Source organism: Spea bombifrons, chromosome 6, assembly GCF_027358695.1.
Source record: "Spea bombifrons isolate aSpeBom1 chromosome 6, aSpeBom1.2.pri, whole genome shotgun sequence".
Classification (NCBI taxonomy): domain Eukaryota; kingdom Metazoa; phylum Chordata; class Amphibia; order Anura; family Pelobatidae; genus Spea; species Spea bombifrons.
This window is the reverse complement of record NC_071092.1, coordinates 39,435,404-39,454,047: the sequence shown is the minus strand read 5'-3', so window position 1 is coordinate 39,454,047 and position 18,644 is coordinate 39,435,404. Positions and strand designations below refer to the sequence as shown.

General features: G+C 40.4%; 1 protein-coding gene across 2 annotated transcripts; it reads right to left on the bottom strand.

The window, feature by feature from the left end:
* Window positions 1–5,803: 5,803 nt before the first annotated feature.
* Window positions 5,804–11,723, bottom strand: YIPF1 (Yip1 domain family member 1). 2 transcript variants are annotated; one of them, XM_053469257.1, is made up of 9 exons: window positions 11,655–11,723; window positions 10,936–11,087; window positions 10,269–10,349; window positions 9,633–9,720; window positions 9,269–9,385; window positions 7,591–7,757; window positions 7,085–7,267; window positions 6,738–6,833; window positions 5,804–6,270 (listed from the first exon to the last, which is right to left on the bottom strand). In XM_053469257.1, exons 1-8 carry the CDS (start codon window positions 11,683–11,685, stop codon window positions 6,744–6,746), a joined length of 909 nt encoding a protein of 302 aa, XP_053325232.1. In that variant the 5' UTR covers window positions 11,686–11,723; the 3' UTR covers window positions 5,804–6,270; window positions 6,738–6,743. The 2 variants fall into 2 exon arrangements, with proteins under 2 accessions (XP_053325232.1, XP_053325231.1); XM_053469256.1 differs by lacking the exon at window positions 11,655–11,723 and having other exon boundaries at window positions 10,936–11,329.
* Window positions 11,724–18,644: the final 6,921 nt, after the last annotated feature.

The following is an 18,644-nucleotide window of genomic DNA, read 5'->3' as shown; positions in this document are numbered from 1 at the left end:
TATGCGATTACCTGTTAGCATGTTTCATGATTTGGGCGTAATAATTGTACATGAAGATAAGGAAGTTGTGAAGTGAATAACAAAAGCTTGGGAGTGATTTAATATACATTATTTAGCTCATTATCAATTAATAGAACGTTGCTGATGTGAATACACAAGTGTATTGGTTAGAAAAGCTTTTCAAGCCGTGGTGTACCAACCAATGTGACGCAGGAGCAGGCGCTGATAGGTTGTTGCCATATACACTGAAACTACTTAGAGGTTTTTGTGTTGTTTTTATGGGATTAAGCCTTCAGAAGAAAAAATAAAACGAGTAACAGCAGAGAAGTGCTCGTATTGGGATCCGAACAAAAGGGACACTCACCACTTTCATATGCATTAAAGTGAATATGATGGCTGAATTTGACGATTGTCTCCTGAAAGTATTCTATGATGAGGAGCCTTTATTCTTCATAAACTCCAGGGTACCATGCAGCCTTATTAGTGAACAATGCATATAAAAATCCATCAACGCATTGCAAGGGCCATCATATGCATTAAAATAGCATTAAATCGTATCATGGTAACCGCTGATCTGGATTTAAGTAACAAACTCCAGATGTGATCATTCTCTAGTTGTTACCTGATAATGATCGCTCGGAAGTATTTGGCCCAATTTGTCTTCTCCACCTCAATCAAGCCTGCAACAGATGATCTGTGTCGTTCTACAATTTCTGTGATCCTCTGTCAGAACATCATCAGGTCAACCACACTAATTGTAACCATTATTAACATTAAGCACTTATGTATACTCCTTTATAAGTACTACACCCAATGGATCCAGCACGCTTGAGGCAGTGGTCAGTATTATTGGCCTGAATGCCTTTTCATTGTCCAAGGGGTTGATAAACAAATACTGGGTAAAGTTCCAGAAAACAATGTAAACAAAACCTATTCTGGATGTTACTGATGCTTTTATAAACATATATAAATGTAGAGTGATACAATTTGTCAACAGTAATGTTACAGCAGTTGGGAACATATTACGATCCTGGTGTTCATGTCTAGTTCAATGTAACATAGACTAGATTCAAGCTGGTGTCAAGTTCAAAATGAGGAAGAGCAAACGGGGCTTTAAGTAACGCTCTGTCACTGATTTCGACCTCGGGGTCAGCTTCTGATCTTTCGTGGGACACAAATAGAAACTGGATTCACATCTGGGGTTTTTCCTGGCAAACCAAATTAAACACGACTTAAGAATTTAAGAGAACATCTGCTTGCCTCCAGGCTCCTCTGGATCATTTCTAAACTCAATAATGAAGAGACCTAGCGTGGGTTTGAGAAAATCATTTTAATATACATAGAGTTCAAGAAGGATTACCATTACAACCCACAATGAAAGGCCAAGGGGCAAGTGAAGCCCCTTGAATACAATTTGCCCCCAAAGATGGCATCTGACCAGTGACTTATGTGGCTGAAGAAAGCATATTTAGTGTTTGATGTGTATTTCACCGGCACCTTTCCAAAGGCTCATATACTTTTTTTTAAACCGTGGCTTGTCAAAACTTTTGTACTTTAATTATTGTTTTGCAAAAATATTTTTCATCCTCTTCAAATAAAAACTAACTGCAAAATTAATATATTAAGGAATATTACCAACACACACTTTAGAGCAGTAGACGTACTAGTTAGCAAAAACAATGAATGCAACAGATCTATACAGAGATCAATACACTCGTCCAAAACATTTCGCCTCTCAAAATACCATTTCAGCTAGGAGCCCACCGGGAATCTGACAGTTCGCCAGACCGGACCTGGTTCCGATGCACATGGTGATTTTGGTAAAGTTTATGTGTCTAAGACTGTTTTACTCAATCCGGGACCAAGGATGCATTTATTGCCAATTACAACTGGTACATAAAGAAGCACATAGGCTGTATATACCTCTGCCTTTGTTAGGGTTGCAGAATTGAATCTTCGCAGCTGGCCGCTCCAAGGGTCCATATATATTTGGGGTAAATGCTGTAGGGGTCAAAGTTTTAAAAATACACAAAAAATAATTAGCAGCATCTAATATGAACTAAGGAAACAAATAAAATTCCCCTAGAGATTATGTCTGATCCCGCACCATTCCATATGCTTTTTGTATGCTACCATCAGTAACGGGTGAAGTGTTGTTAGATACCAATGAAACCTTCTTTCTGTCTACGGTAACTTGGGATGCACTTGAGCTGGACGTGTCCCTAGAATTCCTCTTGTAGTTGTTCTGTAAGTTTACCGGGATGGATGTGATGGTCTGTACTGATCGGCTTGTAACTTTCCTGCCATCCTCCATGGACTTCTTTAGCATTAAATTAACTTTCTCCAAATCCTCTTTCTCTCTCTGGCTTTCTTGCAGGCTCTGGGATACCCGGTTATTTTCTTTGAGGAGATCCTGTACTTTAGCTTCTAAACTCCGAACTTGCTCCTGCAGACCTGCCTTCTGCTTCTGGCACTGAGCGATGATTGGGATCAGTTCTCGGAGCTGCACAGAGAGCATGTTGTTATCCTCTCGCAGACGGGAGCACTGATCCTCATTCTCATGCAGCTCTTTTATTATATCTTTGGTCATCTTGCCTTTGAACCTTGGATTGCCCTCGAGACCCAGCTCCGTGCGTAATTTCTTCACTGTTCTGTGCAAACCTTTACTTTCACTGGTCGCTTCTTTCAACTGTTTTTTCAGATCTTGAACATGGCTTCTGGTGGTGGCTTCAAGATGCTTCAGTTTATCTCTGGCAGATTCTTCTCTGCGAAATGCATCATCTCTCTCTTTTTGGCATTTCTGAATGAACCTGCTTACTTCGTATGATGACATGTACGGTTTAAGTAAAGGACACATGGGAAGATCAGAAAGACTCACTGTGGAAGACGAGGCTCTGAAAGAGAAATACAATATGGTATTTTATCACTAACCCTATAGCCATCTTATTTAGAATGTGATGTCATAAAAGTCCCTTTTGGTGTAATGGTCAGGTGTCCCAAAACTTTTGTCCAAATTGTGTATCTCTAAACTGCTTATGTACAGGTTAAAAAAGCATGATTTATTTGTAATTTTAAGAGATATCCCTGCATTCTGTTTCTTAAAGGTGTATTATTGAATACACTGATCTGTAAAATGTCTGCACTGGAAATTAATAATCTTAAAATACAAAAAGTAATTATTTCTTATTTTGAGACAGGATTGGTACACATAGCTCACGTAAAACAAAAAAATGCTTGTTATTTTACAATTATTTCCTGATTTTACAGATGGTATAAGTATACATATTTAAATTAACCATTTTCATAATTGTAAAATCCATAAAATACAAACTGATAAATCAAACAATGCTAGAAAATACCTTTGCAGGGAACACATTTTTATGAATATGAAAAATGAATCACGATAATGTTCTTGGCATCTTACCTGGTACCTGGTGAATTCATATCATAGCGCTTTGCACAATTCGCCTGTTCTTCCTGCTGGTGTTGGAGTCTGCTAGCTAATTAATTACACCAAAAGTACCAGAGCGGTGAAACTTCATCTATCCCGATATCATCATTTACAGGGGGTGGGTAGAGTTACGGCCATTAACTAAGGTGACGCCTGCTTGGTTACAGGAGATGCTCTTCAGAAACTATATTCATGTCTTTACTAATTGATGGAAACATTACATCCTAATAGGAGATGTCACGGCCTAGGATTACCATACACTTGTTTCTTGGAGCCACACCGCGCTGCGATGACCACTGCTGCTGCTAACACTTTTCTTAAGACCTCTCAGCTACAGAAATCATACATTTCACACATCACTCCTGCTGTTCGTGTGGATATGGGAAAGTTTTAAATAAAAAGCTTTAAATGTATTTCTATAACACCATCTCTAAAGCTCTCCAAATGTTCCAATGTAACATCGAAGAGAAGAAAATGTCATATCAGATGAAGCTGATATGAAAGCAGCACTTAAAGGTTACAATATTTTCACCATCACAGTAAGCCTATGTTGGATATGCGTCACACGGACAAAAGTATCGGGACATACCTCTTAATTATTGAATTCAGGTGCTTCAATCAGACCCATTGCCACAGGTGTATAAAAATCAAGCACCTAGCCGCAAAGTCTGCATTTATAAACTTTTTTGAAAAAAATTGGTCGTTCTGAAGAGTTCGGTGAATTCAAACGTGATGCTGTGATGGGAAGCCACCTTTACAATAAATGAGTTTGTGAAATTTCATCCCTGCTATACAGTCCACGGTCAGTGGTAACCTCTTACTTCCAGAGAAGGGAAATCCTAATGTTTCAGCATACAAAGACATTTTGGACAATGTAATGCTTCCAACTTTGTGGGAACAGTTTGGGGAAGACCCCTTTTCCCAGGAGGAGTCAATGTGTAAAGAGCCACACGAGGGAAGAAGTTGCAGCATCCTACTACTAAGTGTCATCAAAATGCCTTTACATGAAAACTTATTTTTTGTCTTAATGTTGAAACAGCGATGGCCCTGTATCTTACATTTTCAGGATTTACGGTCTTGGCACAAGGAGGATTGGTTCTTCTATTTGTATTGAGTGAGAATATTGGAATTCAAATTCATTCCGACACTCATTACACCAGATGAACCATGATGTACGTGATTTGTATAAGACTGTGTTAAGATAGAAGGTATTGGACCTGAAGAAGAGGAAAAGAGCCAGCACCAAAAGGCAACTGAACTTTTAGGCTAGATTTCCATTTGGTTTTTTTTTGCTAAAAACGCCTATAAAAACGCCAATAGCGCCACCTGGCGTTTTTTTGTGAAAAACGGCTGCAGCCAGATGTTAGCTGTTCTTCAATAGGAAATCGCAAAATGCAATTTCCACTTGGCGTTTTTCTGTCTGGCGTTTTTTCAGTCCTCTTTGGCGTTTTTCTGCTTTTTTGGGCTCTGTGGCAGTTTTTCAAAACTGCAGCATGTTGACACTCTGGCGTTTTTTGCAAGAAATCTTGGCTTTTTTTCTCCAATAGAAGTCTATGGGAGAGAAAAAACGCCATGAAAAAGCCATGTGGGTTTATTGCCTTGGCGTTTTTTATGGCGTTTTTTCCACAGTTACAATGCAGAGGATGGACCCAGTATCTGTGTGTCCTACGAGAAATAGGCTGAAAACAAACAGTTTCACACAAAACAAAGTCCTGGACTGGTTCATATTGAATTTTACACCATTTCTGCAGAAAAAACTGCAGAAAAAACGCCAAAACGCAGGTAAATGCAGCGGCAGTTTTCCTGGCGTTTTTCATCAAGAAAAAAACGCCGGACAAAAACCCAAGTGGAAACCTAGCCTTATAGGGGTAAAGTTGGTTTATAAGAGCGGGAGCTATAATGCACGTAAATTGGAAGCCCACACAAAACACTCAGTGTCTCAAAACAAAGTTCTAAATCATTTTTATTTTAAGAAGTCAACACAGAACTCGACACGATTTCTTTTAGATACCTGTACAATTGACGTTTGCTCAATTGATGAGCAAAGACCTTAAAAGTCAGCTGAGTATTAATACAGAAGACATGTTGACCTGGGTGCCAAATGATCACTTGGCTTGGCATGATTTTTTTTGGCCACCATGGCAGATAAGCTGAATCAAACAATAAAGTATCAATCACTCAAATAGTTTGTACTCACAAAGCCAGGAATGAAGAGGCTTTTTGGTCACACATGCACAAAAACAAATTCCTTCCACAATCCCCCTGGTTTACAAGTAGGGAGTTTTAATAGCTTGATTTCCTATGAATAATGTAATGTAAATCAGTATTTTATTTCCCATATGAGTAAAATTTTGTCTTGCCTTATTTTACTTGAAGAAGCAACACAAATATGTTAAACTTCATGGATTTACATTGTTTTCAAATGTAATTTCAGAGGAACTATGTAAACATATTTTAAGGTTTCCCTTTGAAACATAAACAGAGGGGAAAAAAATCCACTTGCGCTAGGGAACAATATATTGTTGCATGGATGTTTGCACCAGAATCCAGCAGACAGCAGGACATCTTTACTATCTACAAACGTAGACTCTATTGAACATGAAACAGATGTAGGCACTTCTCTGTACCATGTACACCAACATATAACTGTATAAATAACATAAAAATCCTGTTTAAGTTAATAAATAATTTAAATTCTGTAGGCACGAGTGATCATGGATGCAGAAGCAAACTCTCCAAGGAGTCCCATTCACCAAGCAATTATGAGGATTGTCTTCCGTTTTATGCAGTCCCAACACCCAAGGGAAGCAAGCTGGTACCTAGAAAATAATCAAAATGGTTTGCTTTATGAGAGTTTTATTTTTTAGACATGAAAAATAGTATATTCAGTTTTAGTTAATTTCAGATACATTAGGTATGAGACTGCTTTGCTCAGAGAGAACATCTCAACAAAATGTGTGCGGTTTAAGGAGAGGTCTAAACAAAATCTGACATAACCAATGGAATAATTACGGACAGATCGCATCACTTCTTGAAGCAATGACTTCACTTACTTATCACGGTGACCCTTAAAATATAATTTATTATCTACTGGGTTAACGAAGAAGACATAGAAATACATTATAATCGGCAAAGGAACACCGAGGTGTAGAAATAATGAATTTTGTACAGCCGTGGAAAGTGTTTTGGAAATGCCATTAGCAAGATCCTATTATTGTCTGCAAAACAAATGGGACTTAAGGGGAAACATAACGTCTTATAATTTAAGGTACTTTCTTGTCTTTACCCTTTGTCAGCGGCTCCGTGCTACTCCTTTTGTTGCATTGAGAGACGTCTCCGTTCGTGTCACGTGGTCCTTCTCAGGAGGGTCAAAGAAATATTCCTGGGGAACAACGCATACGCATTTTATATATAAACAAAGAATATATAAATACGGTTTTGGAATAAAACAGTAATGCAGTGATATATTTGGCTATTGGTTATTTTTGGGGGTGCTACAATATAAAATAAAATATATTATTTCTACATGATTTCTTATAACCCATCATGTGTTGTATATGGCGAGTTTACCTGAAATTAACGCTAAATTTATAAGAATTGTCTGTTGGTAGATCACTAAGACATAAGACTTACCCCAAAGCCAACAGCTAGGAGAACATGAAGTAGCAAGATGGTCACTAGTGTAGTGATGGCAACCTTGCGGTTATCTTCACGCACAGCTGGCCAGAAAGTGAGCATGAGGACGGACCCAGAAAGGCACATTGCCAGAGCCATAAGGACCCAGCGTAGTATCTCTGAGTGGATAATCCACAACACCTAAACAGAGGGATAGCAATTTAGACGCTCATACTTACAAGAGAGAGAAACAGAGGTTATAGCCAGAGAGAACAGGCTCACCCAGAAGCAAATGTAAGAAACTCTAAAGGGGAAATGATAAGTTCACTGGAGTCACCAAGTCACAGATGAACAAAAGTGGAGTGACATAATGGTCTCCCCACCCACACCTCTGTATCTGCACCTCCTTAAAATGCAGGTTTTTGTTTACCTTATCTACTAGTTTCTCGGGTTAGGGGACCCTGGCATTTGATTTTTTTTTTTTAGAAACTTTTTTCCCAGAGCCATCTGTTGGAGACACTCACAGATGTGGGGATGAAGATGAAGAGAGAATATCCATAAACGCACACAATTTCCAGGAAGGAGTAGGACACCATGCTCATCACTTTGCTGTGTCTCCATGATAGGAAGCCCCAGACAGCCAATGGCACCAGCCAGGCATAGGCATAAATTGCAGTGGCAGCAATAGACACTGCAACAGACAAACAGAGACCCGCTGTGTGACTTGGGACAGCGGAATTTACGGATAGATGGGCGCTAAGAACATAGCGAGGGTGAATTTGTTGGTCGACACACACACTGGACATAAGGAAACCAGCATCAGCAGATATTCAGCTGCAGGATCAGGCACATCTTGCAAGAAATTAAGCGGGTACCCCCAAAAGCCACGCTAAGGGAGGTTCAATAGATTTATCTATTCAAAATGAACGGATCTTATTCTATTATAGTTACAAAAAGGAGTTAAACAATTTTAGGATGTCTCTCATGCACCATGATAATAGGTTCTGAGTAGAGGGCATTAGCTGTGAAAATAAATCACAGTATCAGGTATCTGAAATCAGTATCTACCCTCATTTTCCTGGTAATAATTTCCTGAAATAGGCAATTCATCCTCTTTGTAAGCAGTTATTTCATTTGCTTGACCTTCTCTAGGCTCCTGTATGTAGTATGTTTTTGATGCAGCCTTTTAATTTAATTATTGTTCCCCAGGACCAACCATTCCACCCCAAGTTAGTCCCTGTTCAGGTGTGCTCTACATGTGTCTTTTAAGTGTCATTAGTCTGGGCTTGCCGCTGGCAACGGTTGTGCCAGAATTTAATTGTTTCAGCTATTACCATTTAATTTTACTGTAGTTTGGGGTAGCCGTATTAGTCCAGTGTATACGAATGCAGAAAAACAGAATGTTGCAGAATCTTGTAATACCTTTTTTATTGGACTAACAGTATTAAAAATAATAGACGAGCTTTCGGGAGTCCTCCCTTTGTCAAGTCAAAAGCATTTCTGACCAAGCAAGTGAAAAACACAGTTTAAAACAGTTTAAAACTGACCAGTACATGTTCTGATACAGGGTTAAAACAGGGGTTAAAATAACAAGATAGAGAATTTGCAGACAAAAAACTAAGAGGGTCGTAAATAGTAAATAGTGGCATATACTGCACAGATAAGGCTGGGGGGGAGCAGGGGTGAGCATGTAGGAGAGAGAGGGAGAAGGAAAAAAAAAAAAAATAAAATAAAAAAAAAAAAAAATAAAAAAAAAAAAAAAAAAAAAAAAGGCACAGGTTATAGGAAGTTTTGATAATGAGCTAAGAAGCTCAAATCCACATTAAGTCCTCTGTTTTTACAATCATAAAAATGTATCCTCTCTCTCCTACATGCTCACCCCTGCTCCCCCCCCAGCCTTATCTGTGCAGTATATGCCACTATTTACTATTTACGACCCTCTTAGTTTTTTGTCTGCAAATTCTCTATCTTGTTATTTTAACCCCTGTTTTAACCCTGTATCAGAACATGTACTGGTCAGTTTTAAACTGTTTTAAACTGTGTTTTTCACTTGCTTGGTCAGAAATGCTTTTGACTTGACAAAGGGAGGACTCCCGAAAGCTCGTCTATTATTTTTAATACTGTTAGTCCAATAAAAAAGGTATTACAAGATTCTGCAACATTCTGTTTTTCTGCATTCATTTAATTTTAGAAATCACTCACCTTTCCTAAACTCAGGAACGTAGTGATATTGCGGCTCGCCACGGTGCAGAAAGAAGTTGGACAGGTTCCCGCTAATGGTTATTGTGAAAACAAGAGTGGCACAAATCCAGAAGGGACCTTAAGAAAAAAAAACAGTTATGTAAGTTTTAAAGATTTTGTTATAGTATGACAAGGTGCTGTAGAAAAGGAATCAGCTCAAGATGTGTTGATGTATTCAATATTCCAAGAGATGGCATTGTTTAAAGAGACAGGAATATGCAACCACTGAAACGCACTAAATAAGCTGGATACTTTACATCATAAGGCAAAATTTCCCATTTCATGTGGAGGGATCCAAAAACAGTCAAAGAACTTCATCGCTCACCATACAGATCTGGATTGCTTCGCACATACAACCTTACAAAGTTGCGTCCGGGTATCGGTAGAACAGAACCTTTTATCCGATCCAGGACCTGTTTAAATGTAAAATTAAGAGAACCAGAGAATGAAGTCAAGTGGATTATGAAGTTTCAAACCCACTTTCGGAAAACAGGGACTAGATCTAATATGAAAGAAACGAACCTCATAGGAACCCTATATTTTGCCCACATTAAACTAAATTGGCAGATATCATGAAACTTTAATAGTTCCTTTTTTAAGAGCCTCAAACATTTCTACCAGCAGATGATATCTGTATGCGATTCTACTGGAGTCAACAATTCAGCCATACTTGTGTTGGGGAAAAAAAGGCTCCTGAACTGACTGCAGCAAATGCACCGTGTTCACTCAACCATATTATATCCCTTTGTGTTGCAATGTAGTGCTGCTTATTGCATAGTAGTGTGGTTACCATATAAAACAGATTAAACAGTTGTTCAGGTCCATTGAAAGACACCGACACATTGAGCTTGTCAGTGCATACACCGAACTGTGTTAAAGGTGGGGCCCCGACAAATCTTTTGGTTAGGGCCCCTAAAAACCTACATCCACCCCCCCCCCTATAGTATATATTCCAATTTACCTGATAAGTGTCAATATCAAAGAATGTTTGATAATAATCAAATGTCCAGAAGGGGGCCAACTTCTTCTGTCCAGCAAGCAGCTGTAGATAAAAGGAAATTAAGAAAAAATCCCAAACGTTCTAGATTGTACCATAAAACATAGGCTGACCACAGAAAATCACTGGCAGTTACAAGAGGGAAACATACAAGTCAAGCCAGCAGTACAAATATTAATCTCTAAGGCATGTTAACCAAAAACAAAGCCATGCATCAAACTGCCTAATCTGGATTAAATTCAAGTGATCCCATTTATTTATGAACCTTATCACTACTTTCAGCTACAGTGCATCATTTCAACAGAACAGCCATAGAGCATAGATAAGTATCTGAAGTAAATGGACACTAAAATCCACACGTGATGACGTGGCCAACAGGTGTTTAACTCTGAAGGATCACTCTGTGAGATGCACTGCTTGATCCTGGGCTGCGGTAGCTTTCTAGAGGTCATGGAGTAACTTCCATCATTCTCTAGCAGTCTGTGCTCACGCATGAATATACAAGCATGGTAGGTGCAGGTCAACAGCAGCTCTTAATTGCCTGTTGGCTACTCCTGCTGCCTCTGTCACGGGGCACAGATGACCGCCCAAACACTGTTAGTCTACTGATAAACTTCTGTGCTGAACCAACCTCTGTCTTGTCAGAGTCTTCATTTCCCAGCGAATCATCTTCCTCCCCAGACCCGCGGCGCTGTCTGTATCCCCCCGCGTCCTCGGCGTCTCCGATGCTCACGGTGGTGGCGCCAGGATTCGCAGCCAGCAAATTAGCTGCGTCATCAAACTCTGAAATACAGATGAGGCATGAGCAGGCGCCACGTGTGCAACTACATACAAGCAGCGACACAACCTTGCTTTTATTCATGCAATTAGAAATTATATGCGTTCAAAGGATTATCTCTCCAGTTCAATAATAAAAGAAAGTTGAAAACGCCCCAAGAACAACAACCAGGGGTTCTTCTCCACCTCTCCCTATTATTGATCACGTCATATTACACTACCTGATGTCATTTCTTTGTTATCCATTCAACCGTATTGAAAGTTTCCTGTTAAAATATCCTGGAAAATTATTCTCTCTAATGTATTGTATGGTTTGGAGAACAACCTACCGAGTTCATATCCTCTGCATGACCCGATGACGTCGTAACAGAAAATATATACCAGATGTCACAACACTGAGAAACGTCATCATCTGTTTGTATAGCCGAGAACTTTATAACTGAGCTGCCAACAACAATCACTCAAATCCTATTCTGTCCATGGTCTTGTCTTATATTCAGGACATCCTCATACCTGAACCATGCATGTGTAGAGAGACAGTTTAATGTCCATGACACCCCTTTAAAGAATCACCTTGGAATTTTAGATCATCAGCGGTTGCCATTTATTCCCTGTGTAAGAGCCTCTTCATTCACGAATCCTTAATAAAAATGTTAAAAAAATATACAAAGCATTAGACATAAAGTTAAAATTTTATGACATTTATGAAATTTAGTTGCAATTCTTAGCAACTAAAACTCTGTATTCAAGAATGGATTTCTCTTATGTATATTAGAGCTGCCAACCATTCTGAGTTTGCATCGGCAGTCCTAATAATCTGGCTTGATAAAAAAAAAAAAAAATAATACTAATATGATTTTTGGCACTACTAAAATTAAAGGGAGGGCATTCATAAAAAAATATGTTCACAGAAACAAAAGATGGAAGAATCTCCTCCCTTGAGAAAAGTAACAGCGTTTTACTGAATTGTCTGGTGGGAGTTCTTTTTGTGGATGTTCGGCTTGTATTGCTGGGGTATTTACCTTTTATTTATACACATATTAAACATTAAAATTAACTTTGACAGCGCTGCATATTTCTCTGGTAGACATGTCATTCTTGCATGCATGCATTCATTCATTCATTAGTACCTTTCTAGCAGTAACTATGCTAGCAGTTTCCCATACCAAGGGATTTATTCGCTTAACAGAGGTTTGTAGGAAAGTTGTGATTCCAACTCTGTAACTTTACTATACTTTTTAAATCATTATTAGTGATTTACTTGTTATGATTGTTCTATGCATTATGCAGGGCCAGTTTAGCCCTTCTTGCAGGGGGAAGCTTGCCAGAGATTACCCTACATAATGCAGAATACATCTGAGTTGAAACCAAAACTTTCCTATGGATCAGGGCCGTCCAACCTGCGACCCTCCAGCTGCTGCAGGACTACATCTCCCATCCTCCTCAGCCAGCCCCTTAGTTTAGCATTATGGGAAATGTAGTCCTGCAGCTATAGATTCTCCTGTCAGCCCCTGCTTCAGGGAATAAATCCAAAGAGGCTAAGGTATGATGTCATAGGCTGGACATGGTGCAATAATGTATTGTAGGCAGATTCACTGGGGACATCACGCGCCTCGCAGTGTACTGGGATTTGGGCATATAAGGCTGAATGGGCAACAAGACTACTAGGAAAGGCTTTGCCTATCATCACCGGATCAATGTAGACTCTTTGGATTATGAAGGAGTCACTTCTAAACTACACAACCAAAACCCTTAGACAGTTTCATGCACATCGCTCCCCACATACTGGAGCTCTCTACAGAATGTGGATGCACCATCTGAATGTTTCTTCTTTATGCTGTGCTGTGCCTCCCATCACCCCCAGTACCAGGACTCCAGTTTATAATTAGAGATCAGCTGCCCGTCAATCTGTCAATGGGTTATATATATATAAAGCTGAGCACCAGTCCCGGGATATTTCCCCCGGTAACACACAAACAGTCACCATAATACTCACGCAGACCTGGGTGACGTGACTCTAGGGCGTTGTTGCCGGAAGTCTGGCTCAGTGATGATCACGTGACTTCTTCGATCCAATCACAGCGTTCGGGATGCTGACGAGCGCCTAGCCCCCTTCCCCACGACCATTCACCTGTTGCATAGCTAGCTGCTGCTTCTCACGTTGCCCCGGCTGGTTGGTAATAAGGCTTAATGCTGCCATTGTATATTATAATATACATAATATATTATACATAATATATTATATACTGACGCTGATTTCCTCTGGCATCGACATCAAGTGGACCCCATGCAGTAAACAGGGTGACGTGCTCAAATTACGCCTCTCTCTAAAAAACATGATTTGAAACGTTGAGATCTAATTATTCTCCAACCAAGTGACACAAATGATTACCATAACCCCCATAAACAAAATAAATATGAGTGCAAAAATCTGAGAGGGTGGTAGATAAATGGAACAGCCTCCCTGCAGAAGTGGTAGTGGTAAACAGGGAATGTATGCATGGGGTGGACATATGGCTACCCAGATTCTAAAACGAGTATGTTTCACGTGAAATGTCTATGGTAACCAGATGCCAGCTGTCTGCGCCCGCGTGATCTGTCGGCACGGGTGCATGCAGTTGCCCTCCTTTGTGTTCCTTAGTATAATTACCCTGCTTGGAAGTGTTACGAAAGCAGAATATATTCTGGAACCCAACATACCAGGAATTAGAAACGTATCCGCGGAATGTAAATTACAGATTGGTTTTAAAGAGCGCCAACCATTCTGACCCTGTTACAGGTGTTGTTACCATTCAGGTTATTCAGCTGGAAGGGGTATATATATATATATATAAAAATATAGGCAGGTATAGTATTTAAGGTACTAGAATGGATACAGCACTGGAGGAATGGCAGTTACGGTTTTAACGCATCTGCTCCCCGTCCGCCCCGGCTCCTCGGCCTGCAGGATACCCGGGGGGTCTGGGGTCTGACTCCGCTCATGCGCTGGCACTAGAAACACTACTGTTGGTTTCAATAGGATTGCATTTTAGCCATTGGTAGGCTGGTTCAAGCAGTCAAAAGTAGCTAAAAAACAAGGCCAGGGAAGGGGGTGTGTTGTGCGCTGCAGCTTCTCCTAAAGGTAACAGATTCTTATTTCTTTCAGACTTATGAAAGAATGCATGCGTACTCCTCGTCAAAGCGCATGCACGCTATAATCACCGCCAGCTCCTGCACATTTCCAGAAGGGGTCCGTCTGAGCCCCCCGTGGACACACAGAAAGCCCTATTAATTTCAGTGAGAGTGCTTCCTTGCCATTGGTAGCTTCAAGCAGTCAAAAGTCCTGCAAAAAGCTCCAAGAGAAGGGGTGATGTGCTGCAGCTTCTCCTAAAGTGTATTTTATTAATTTGTTTCAGACTCATGAAAGAATACACAGTACAAAGTGCTTTAATAGGCATTCTTCATTAGTGGGACTGTGTGGGGCATTAGTCCCGTTAAAAAGTTGGCACATATTGAGATAAAGTGGAAAATATAATTATTGTTTTATATGGCGCCATCATATTCCGTAGTTCTTTATAACGGGAAAAACGAGCAGACTACTGGGTTTACAAATAAAGTGGAGTTACTTACAGAAAGAGGTAGGTTATCAGGCAGCATTATAGATCATCATCTCATCCAGAGCATTGACTATCTCATCTCTGGAGGGGCTATGAAGTAGAGGAGATAATTCAAAATTCAGCCTAAGAGGACACGACCATTTAAACGGTCCCATAACAGCGTGACACAGACCTACTCCAACAGACATTCACAACAAAGGAACTGCACAGGAAGGATCCAGGCATGGGTTAAATGATGCTTAATTGCCTTTTTAATTAAGACACAGACAAAAAAAGCCTACATTTTCAAATCACAGCAGCCAAGGGGGCAAATTGCCTCATTGCCCATCCTGGGCAGATGCCCCCTAGTTTGGAGGATAGTGAGTATCAGCACCTTGGGTGACAGCTGGGAAATGATCATTCCAATAAATTATGGTCTCCAAAGTCCTGCCGTGAAAGGGGGGATGCTGACACGAGAGGTCGTGGACTAAAACTTAAATGTAATAAGGTTTCGCTGCATGGAATAGTTTAATATTTATTGCTTGATATAGCGCCATCATATTCCGCAGCGTTGTACAACGAGTAAACAGGACATAACAGATAGTATATAACCATTTGACAATTTGATACATCTATTCCCACAGTCATTTCACAAGGACAGAGCAACTTCTGCAGACTGAGTCACCCTGAAAATTCCGATTCAGTATCTGATAATTATATAAACATATTTTCATTGGGGCAAGGTGGCATCTCATAAGTAATTATTACTGTGCCGTCTCCCTTTTGCTTGTACAGCCAGGCCCTGATTGAAGAAGAGATTAAAAAAACCCACAATGTTTATGGTGAATTCTATTATTTTTTAATTGCACGTCCTGTTGTATGCACGTGCTGGCTTCACCCGAACTGAACCTTGGTTTGTGTTTGTAAAGTCACAATATGGCACCGAAGCAGACATTTCGCTTCTGGAGTGCATTTTGGATTTTCTGAATAAACCCTCTTGAGGAATTTCGGCAACAACCTTAGCCAGGACCACACTGGGGAGGAAAAGGAGCGCTAAATGACGTAGCTGCAGCTGCGACAGAGTTGCAGTTTCACCTCACTGACTCCGTGTTGCATTATATAGGACCAACCCTGATTCAAGAACAGCTTGGATTGCCCTGTATAAAGAATATTTAAATATATGTGATTTCTTGATAATCATCTCAATGATCGAACTATACATTATGCAGGGTAATAAGAACCATTTGCAGATTAATTTGCCAGGGATGGCCCCTTATAGCACATAGTGAATGCAGGGAGTTGGAATAAAGGCTGTCCGGCAAACTCTCTTACCAACTCCTATTATATTTAATAAACCCCAAAGAGAAGTATATCTCTTGATGGATTTACCTTTGAGACCCCTCCGTGGTCACATCCAAGTAGAATAATGGCACTAAGGAGTGTCTGTGGTAGGGTTAGTTAAGTTGTCCACCACAGACCCCAGTACATGTCCACCATGACCAGTGTTGGAGCTACCCTTGTTTGTAATACTTGGTGCAGCCTTAGTTTTTTGGGTCCTCTCACTAGATGTATATCTGGCTGTGATGTGGAGGATTTGTTTTATCGCAGGTATGTTTCACCATTACAAGACGGGGTGTGTGCTTCATGAAGTATGGTTTTACGCCAGGTAAAGCACCCAGGACTTTTTCCGGAAAATATAATGCTTGCAATTTACGGCTGAGCAGATGGGGGCAGGGGGTCAAACTAAATGGCTGATCTCTGTGGTATAGGAAAGAGTTCAGTATGGAGCTTGACCAGGTTCTAAGTGGGACCTTAGATGGCCCTTTGAGCATCATTTGGAGCTTCAGCAGCCAGAGTTGGGTCTGGCCCGGCTTTGGCACAGCTTGTGTCAGGCATTAGCAGACTCGTCAACCTCTATTGCAACCTGTTAACAGAGACAGTCAGAGATTTCAGAAGTTCACAGGATGTTTACGGGATCATTTTATGAGAACATCTATTTATACATGGGCAGGTTCCGTAGGTGTGTCTCCGGCACTACATATTCATCTGTTTCTCCTCATTTGCACAATATTTTTGAAAGCTGGGAGTAGTGTAATAAATCAAAGAAGACGTTAATTAAATGGAACACATTCAGGTAGTGTTTTTGAGCCCGTGGGAAAAAATACCATCATGGTTCTTAGTTGTTGCTTGGAGAACATAAACACCAAAGAAAGAATATAGCTAACGAGGACAGGAGCAGGACCTACTAAATGGGATGTTATCCCTCTGCCCTTTAAAATATTTTGCTAGCCATCACCTATATTCTATGTAGCTGTTCACTAAACTTAATTAAATGCTTGCCTGTGTGTGTTACCTGTGTTCAAGCAGTAACCATGATGTACCTTGCGGAAAAATTATAAGGGGGAGCTAACATAACCTCATTGTGTTCATACTGAGTGATCCCGAGCTTCTGCTCATGTGCTTCTGATTATGTGATTCCATCCAACACCCCACATGCTATATGGTTGAAAGCTTAGATGTGTTCAAAACATATTGCCGGTTTTTATAATGGCCAGAACTTCATATTGACTTCCAAAAGATGTCGCCTATCCCTGGACCCTAGCCAGCTCAAACTAAACAATATATTCCAAATCTTAAATAGCTTAAGTACTGGACCCCCTAAGGTAAATGCCTGGAGTCACTCTGTTTACCGGAGCCACTAGACATATATTTTAGGTTTTTATGAATACTTCCATCTTTATTTACAACAGGACAGGAGTAGGACATAAAATGGACTCTGGTACTTGAAGGACAGCGGCCCATATCGATTTCAATGTTCCATTTTTATATTTGGTGGAAATAACATCATAAATATTTTTTGCGTGTTCATCTCAATTTAAAATTCAAACTGCTTACTCAATGGTCCCGATTAGGTTGCACACTATCAACGGTGGGATTTATGTGCTTACCGCCAGTTGTCCTTTTCCAGGTCCTGTAGGAATTACATGGACCCACATAATGCCATAGTGCCCCAACGCCAGTGTAATTAGGACAGAACGTTATGGTCACATTGTGTATGTACGGGTGATCTGGTTCATATTGGTATGAAAAAAGTTGCTCTCCACAATGCAGAGCTCCACGCTGAAGGCTCGCTATACCCAACCCACATCTTAGTCATCAAAAAATGTTACATTCTGGCATTTGACTGCAATTCTTATTCCAACTCGTGTTATTGTTCTAAAAATAACCGGTGTTGTGGTCTGTGCTTTACTCATCTTGCCTTAAGGCTTTCGATCATGCAGTAAATTTGCTAATGACTGTAAACTACTGTTTTCTCTAAATGATTTGAACACAATACCAGTCGGATGCAATTAGGCGTCACTTAATGTCTTAATCCTAGACGGTTTGTATAAAGGCCAAACTGAGTAAACGGGGAAAATACGTGAAGAATTGCTGTCTGGAAATCTTTGTTACACCTGAGTTTACTCAAAGCACCTTCATGCAGGCTTACTGAACAAGAAGACGGTGCAGAGGTTGGATAAACATAAAACAACCAGGCAACCAGGCCAAGTTGCCTCAACTATAGTGTCTGTTTTGCATGCAGTTGGTAGCATAGGATGGGGAGATCCTCTGACCTCCTCTGACCAGCCCAGGGAGGTGAAAAAATTAGCAGCTCCCGCTTTTCCTCCTTGTGATGCTAGCATTGGGAGGTGGCTATTAGGGAAAGGCGGGGCGGTGGCCTCCCACCCCACCCACTTGTAGCAGGTACCACCCATGTCATAGGTGCCTCTTGCCACACACCCCAGCACAGGTGTAACAATCTGGACACTTGAAATGTTGGGGGTATGCATTTAGTGCTTAGCCAGTCTTCAGCCCATATGATGGTAAAAAATGGGACCAGGAAGATCTCTGATGACATAAATTTGTGTTAATCTACCCCAGATGATTACACAGAGTGCCCCCATTATGCTTATGTCATAAATCAGGAGTCTCTAAAAGTGTAGAGAGG